Below are 6635 nucleotides of genomic sequence, written 5' to 3'. Positions count from 1 at the left end.
TCCAGCCTCCTTGCATATTGCTTTCCTAACCAAAAAGTGACTTTGAAATTGAAAATCAATATATTGTTTTATGTGAATGAGTAAGCAGAATGATTTTCACATAATTAAAAAAACAACAACTCTAGACTACTAGATCCTGTTTTGAAAAGTCTTGGGAAAACATGTTAAAAAGAGTTTAAAAAGAGTTTGGTGAACTTATATCAGTCACTTAAATTTTTTGCTTTTTCAAAAACCACGCATAAACATTTTTGCCTCAAAAATACAAACATGTACATACATGTTGATCATATAATATAGTAGCCCAGTTTGTGCTGAATGCAGTGTATGAGACTTTTGCAATTATTATGTTTTTAAGCAACTGAAAAAAGCATAAATGTCAGTGCATGTCAAAACTTCTCCAGGGCCCTAAAAACCCCTTAGACCCCAGAGGGTTAACTGCGTATCAACCACTTGTCAAAACACTGTGTGCGAGGTCATTATTATTATTAATCTTTTTTTGTTTAACCCTATCAGTAAAAATGTTTTAATCCTTTAAAAATGATTGATTATGCCAGGGGTATTCAAACTGGGGTCTCACAGTGGGCCAATATAACATGTGTTCATTCACTCATAATATAATTGAAGTCTGATCAAACATCTGTCAAATACGGTTGAGAGAAGATGAAAGTGAATTCAAGATGAAAGGCTCAAAGCTCCGAATGGAGGTATCCTAAAAAGAAGGAAACAGAGAAAAAGAGTGTAAATAAACTAACATGCCCACTCAAGAATCTTTTTAAAACATTATTATTACCATTTCAATTGTTACTGTAGCCAAACTCATGTTTGTTCAAGGAATTAAAAAAATTCACCTTTCTGCCAGTAGAGTGTGCCAGTTGCTGTACCATACTGGTTAGAGGCTTCACAGAGATACAAACCACTGAGATCAGATGTCAGTTTCAAGAAGTACAGCTTATTGCCCTCTATTTTAATGGCATCATTATCGATGGTCTGGTCCATCCTAGTCCATTAACAAGAAGAAACAGAAGACAGACCATTGTGTCCATTTGTGTTTATGATAATTAAATTATTTATCAGTTGAGTGCTTTAAAACAGTAAATGCAGGACTTACAGTCCACTTAAACATGACCAATGCTTTCACAGACATGCTTAGCTGAAACCAAGATCCTAGTTAAATTAGGATATTTAAATAGCTTTTATAAATGTGACTCAGAAAACATTACTGGGGTGCAGGGTCCAAAGGTCAGTACAAGTGATTTTCAGTTAAGATGTCTCAAATGTGCTTTTTAGTCTGGGACTAGACTTAAAGGTGCACTGTGTAGATTTTAGCAGGATCAGGCTTTGAGATTGCAAATTACAACCAATGGCTATGTCCACCACTCACCCCTCCATTTTAAAACACAGAGGGCATTTTCCAAACGGAAGTGCAGAGTGGATTAGATTTTTCCGAGTGTTTGAATTAAGGGGGCGCCGGGGTGGTCATGGACCTTCTATAAGCATTGAGGGGCACTATAAAGCACAAAATATAAGTTAGGGGAGTCCCCTGGTTTTTATTAAAATTAAAATACCTCATGGATTCAAAATTCTCGTGCTGTGCTGCCTTAAAGCGATACTTCCCATTATTTGTCCCAATTTAGCAATAAACCAATCTAAAAGATTTCTTTCTGAAATAAATGTAAACTCTTAAAGGAATAGTCAATTTTCTTAAAAGAAAAATCCAGATAATTTACTCACCACCATGTCAAAATGTTGATCAGTCGAGAAGAAATTATGTTTTTTGAGGAAAACATTGCAGGATTTTTCTCATTTTAATGGACTTTAATGGACACCAACACTTAACTCTCAACACTTAACAGTTTTTTTCAACGGACTTTCAAAGGACTATAAACGATCCCAAACGAGGCATAAGGGTCTTATCTAGCGAAACGATTGTCATCAAGAAAAATAAAAAATATGCACTTTTAGACCACAACTTTTCGTCTAGGTCCGGTCCAGCACGACCTAATGTAAATGCATAGTGACGTAGGGAGGTCACGTGTTACATAAATAAAACGCACATTTGCGGACCATTTTAAACAATAAACTGACACAAAGACATTAATTAGTATCATTCGAAATACAACAACGTCGGAACGGTCCTCTTTCAACACACTTGTACACTGGGACGGAGTTTCGCGTTCGTCCTCTGTGACCTCTTGACGTCATGACGTATTGTGTGAGGTCACGCTGACGCTCTCAGGACCGGACCTAGACGAGAAATTGTGGTTTAAAAGTGTATATTTGTTGTTTTTCTTGTCGGGAATGACACTCGTTTCGCTGGATGGGACTCTTGTGCCTCGTTTGGGATCGTTTGGAGTCCTTTGAAAATCCGTTGAAAAAAACTGTTAAGTGTTGAGTTAAGTATTAAATGTTGGGCTCTATTAAAGTCCATTAAAATGAGAAAAATCCTGCAATGTTTTCCTCAAAAAAAAAACAACAACATATTTCTTCTGGACTGAACAAAGAAAGACATCAACATTTTGGATGACATAGTGGTGAGTAAATTATCTGGATTTTTCTTTTAAGAAAATTGACTATTGCTTTAAGTGTGCCTTACGCTGTTTTCTGGAGGAATTGGCAGATTGTTAGATTTAGGATTGGTTTAGGCGCTTTTAAAAATAGTTCTCAAAATTTTATTTCACACTAATTTCAGGGGTAAAAATTTTTGGGTTCAGTGGCGGCCGGTGACTTCTTTTCCTGAGGACGCTCGATGCGAAGTTCGTCACAACATGTATGTAGCACGTCATGTGTTTGGTTCGTAATTTCAAAATATGTGTTCTGCGCTTTGAGAGATATGTGTGCATCACGTGTCTTGTCAAAATAAGTGCCTGCTTCAGACGCGTCTAAAGGGTTTATGATAAAAGAGACGCTTGCGTTTGCCAGATACTCGCATAATCTCATGTGTAAGCAGAGTTTACTGTTAAGGGAGTGTCTAGCATGTATTTTGGGAACGTATGCGTCTCTTTTATCATAAACGGTTTTGACGCGTGTGCAGCAGGCACTTATTTTAACAAAACACGTGATGCACACAGGAGAAGGGAACCACAGGTGATAATCCGAACATTTATTTTGAATTAGCGCATCCTCGGAAGAACAGTCACGAGCCACCACTGTTAGGGTTTGAGTTAATGGTAAGCTTGGGAACACCCATAATCTTTGACATAATTTATGGTCATGTATGCGTTTGGTGAAGTGACTGTACAGTACAGCATTCACAGCAGCTACCATTCAGCACTTTCCTACAATCTAAACCAGCTTTTACTGCCTTTAACCTCAGATCAATATTGGGTATTACATTAAAAAATAAAGACTAGCTGAATAATTCAACTTAGAGTTGTATGTAAAGTCGATATCCCATTTTCTTCAAAATGTATTGCAAGAACTCATTACCCAAGATTACGTGATCAAGTGACCATGGCATGTACACTCAGCCTACAGACTTCTGGAAGGGCCTTTCGCTAAGGAGTTCAGGTAAACCCTACAAATGGCTTCCCCTTCACGAACATCTCTTTAAGGGTGTGTAAATCCAATTTGGAAAATGCCCATAGAGTAGCTACGGAAGTTGCCACAGGACAAACATGTCGTCACCCGAGACAACATACTGACGAAACACACTCTGTAGAGTAGTTTGTCTGTTTAGGGCTACTGTAGAAACATGGCAGTGCAAAAAGGCAACATCCATGTAAAGGGAACCTGTGGTGTATGTAATGTAGATAAAAATGGCTCATTCTCGTCAGGAATGGCAATGCAGATGAACCCAGGTGCAGACACGGATAGAACACTGAACAATTTATTTACAAAAACAGAAAAACAAAAACCCACGAGGGGTAAAACAAGACAATATACACAGGACCGGATAAACACTAAACTAGACTAGACTAGGCTATGACATTAAACTAGACTTTGACTGACAAAACACTAATAACATACAATGCACAGACAATAAACTTGGGTTACTTGCTATAGAAACAGAGAGGAACACATCTGGATAACACAGTACAATCACAGACAGAACACTGGGCACAAAGACTTTAAATAGGGACAAAATAACGAGGGGAACAGGTTATAATGATAACAGGTAAGGGAGCGGGTAAAAAGCGACGAGACACAGGAAATACATGGTCTAGTAGTCAACAGGGGCGTCGCACCCGTGGGGGATGTGGCTGTTTTAACACCCACACATTTCCCGGTGAGAGGGTTCAACACCCATACTGTTTATGCAGTTTTGCTAGAACGCCTTATTAAAGTCGCTCCTCCGTTTCTCTGGCCGCTCTCTTGCTGCTGCGCTGCGCTGCCTTCTCTCCCCTCCCCTCTCAAACATGACGCCGGCTTTAAGTGTTACCGGCTGATGATTGGCTGTTCTGGGAACTTATGTTTATTTACATCTCCCTAGGCTACTTTGAATAAGTGTTTAAAAACAGAAAAGAAAGATGCAGGAGAAGATTGACGTCTTTTTCAAGAGAAATCCTGTTAGTGAAGTTAAAAGCTGGACGTTGATAAATGTTGACATTAAACAACAGTAGCCTGTTATCATTATATATTGAAGCATTTTTTTATATTATTTTTCAAGTTTCACTAAGGTTTGCTAGTACCACAGCTTATTCCTTTATCACATTGTTTAGGAGATGAGGTTGCTGGAGGCATCAGTTTAAAGAGAGAGAGAGGCACAGAAAGTTTCACAGGTGAGCAATGAAAAATGAATGTTACAGTTTGAGAAAGAGGTCTATGAAGGAAGAGAGGATGTTTGTGTCATGGGTGGTGCTTAATTCCATCCCAGGTGCACATACGCGTGTTTCTGGTGTGTTTATTTCAAATTTAAAATGTTATCCATCCCCCACACTTTTAAAAAGCTTGCTACGCCCCTGATAGTCAATACAGACCAAGTATTCCCCACACAAAACATTGTACTGTCAGGACAGGACAAGGTTCCGGCAGGATCCTGACAATTCTAAGGTAATGAAAACTACAGTTTATTATGTATGGTCTTTGTACACCACTGATAATATAAGTTATGTTTTATTGCATTTCTGTCAAGAGATCCTCCTAACATTGCACCTTTAAGTCTGGTCTGTGATACCGGACATTGGAGTATACAAACAGAGTAGTTAGAAAACATTAAACCAACATATGCAAAATACATATAAAAATAGTGATCGTCCCATATCTCAATAACTATTTAAGGTAACATGTAAAGTATGTGTTTGTCCCTTAGTCAGAATGTGAAAAAGCTAATTAATGTAAATGTCTAGGTTGTACCACCACAGAGGTCTTACTGGTTATCCACTCTTTGCTGTTTTGAGGAAGCAAACTGTATCTAGACAGTATCTGCATGTTTCACTTCTTGATAATTGACGAAGATATGTTTCGGTTCGACTTAACCCTTTCCCACAGTGGGGATGAAGAAAATTCTTCAGATTACATAATTCTTTTAATCTAAATTTCGTAAAATTTTATCTTTCGTAAAATTTAGTACATTTATTTTTTTGCATAATCTGGATACTGTACTGCATGTGTGCGCAACCAGTTGAACTTGAAACTTGTACATTTGAATCATTACAACATCTCGCAAAGCTTGTTATCAAGTTTACAAGGGGAGGTTATCCCAGGTAAAAAAGTAGTATACTTAAAGGTGCAGTGTGTGATTTTTAGAAGGATCTCTTGACAGAAATGCAAAATAATATACAAAACTATATTATCAGGGGTATATAAAGACCTTTCATAATGACCCGTTATGTGTTTATTACCAGAGAACGAGACGTTTTTATCTACATACACCGAGGGTCCCCTTACATGAAAGTCGCCATTTTTCTACAGAAGCCCTTAACAGACACATTTTTTACTAAGTTTTCTCAGACGATGACATGTTTGTCCGGTGTGGTGTGCAAACACACGCGCAGACCGCTGGTAGTGCGACCGTCAATGAAGAAGAAGCTTGCCAAGTTAACCCACAAACGAAGAAGAAACAGCAACTTTTTGTGTATGATTTGAGAAGACCAGCAATGATGGATGTAAATAAACAGCTACTTTTGTTGCAGTTTGAGTTAAATCACTCCTCAACTTGGCTCATCTTTGTTTCCACCTTCGCAAACGGAAATACCTATGACCTGACGGGAGGGGTTCTGGTGGACCAATCACAGCGCTTGCGGTCCGCGTAGAACTGATTTTTGCGAGGTGCACGTCAGGCTACGCAGAGCTACGCACAGGCTACGGATACCGTACCTACGGCGTACGACTTACGCACGACTATAAATCAGGCTTAAGCTGTTGGTTGCAATTTGCAACCTCACCACTAGATGCCGCTAAAATTTACACACTGCACCTTTAAGTATATTAAAATATGATTGAAGTACATGAAGTATAAAACAGGTATGCTTCTACTTGTGCTTTATTTAAAGAGTATTTAATATGTACTTTATAAAAGTATACTTTTAGTGTATGCAAAAAATTTACTTAAAGGAACAGTATGTAAGAAATGTATATCAATTAGGGGTGTAACGGTACACAAAAATCACGGTTCGGTGCGTACCTCAGTTTAGACCCCATTGTTCGGTTCATTTTCGGTACAGTAAGGGGAAAATGCAAACATTAAACTGCAGGTT

General features: G+C 38.3%; 1 protein-coding gene across 1 annotated transcript in view; it reads right to left on the bottom strand.

The window, feature by feature from the left end:
* Positions 1-598: 598 nt before the first annotated feature.
* LOC129451764 (nectin-3-like protein) overlaps positions 599-6635 on the bottom strand; it is a 45923-nt gene continuing 39886 nt past the window's right edge. The window contains exons 4-5 of the mRNA XM_055215199.2: positions 849-997; positions 599-709 (exon numbers count right to left, since the gene is read on the bottom strand). Coding sequence (XP_055071174.1) covers positions 687-709; positions 849-997 — 172 coding nt within the window. The 3' untranslated portion in view covers positions 599-686. The remainder of the gene's footprint in view (positions 710-848; positions 998-6635) is intronic.

This window comes from Misgurnus anguillicaudatus, chromosome 17 (assembly GCF_027580225.2).
Source record: "Misgurnus anguillicaudatus chromosome 17, ASM2758022v2, whole genome shotgun sequence".
Taxonomy (NCBI): Eukaryota; Metazoa; Chordata; class Actinopteri; order Cypriniformes; family Cobitidae; genus Misgurnus; species Misgurnus anguillicaudatus.
This window is presented reverse-complemented; position numbering and strand designations above follow the sequence as displayed.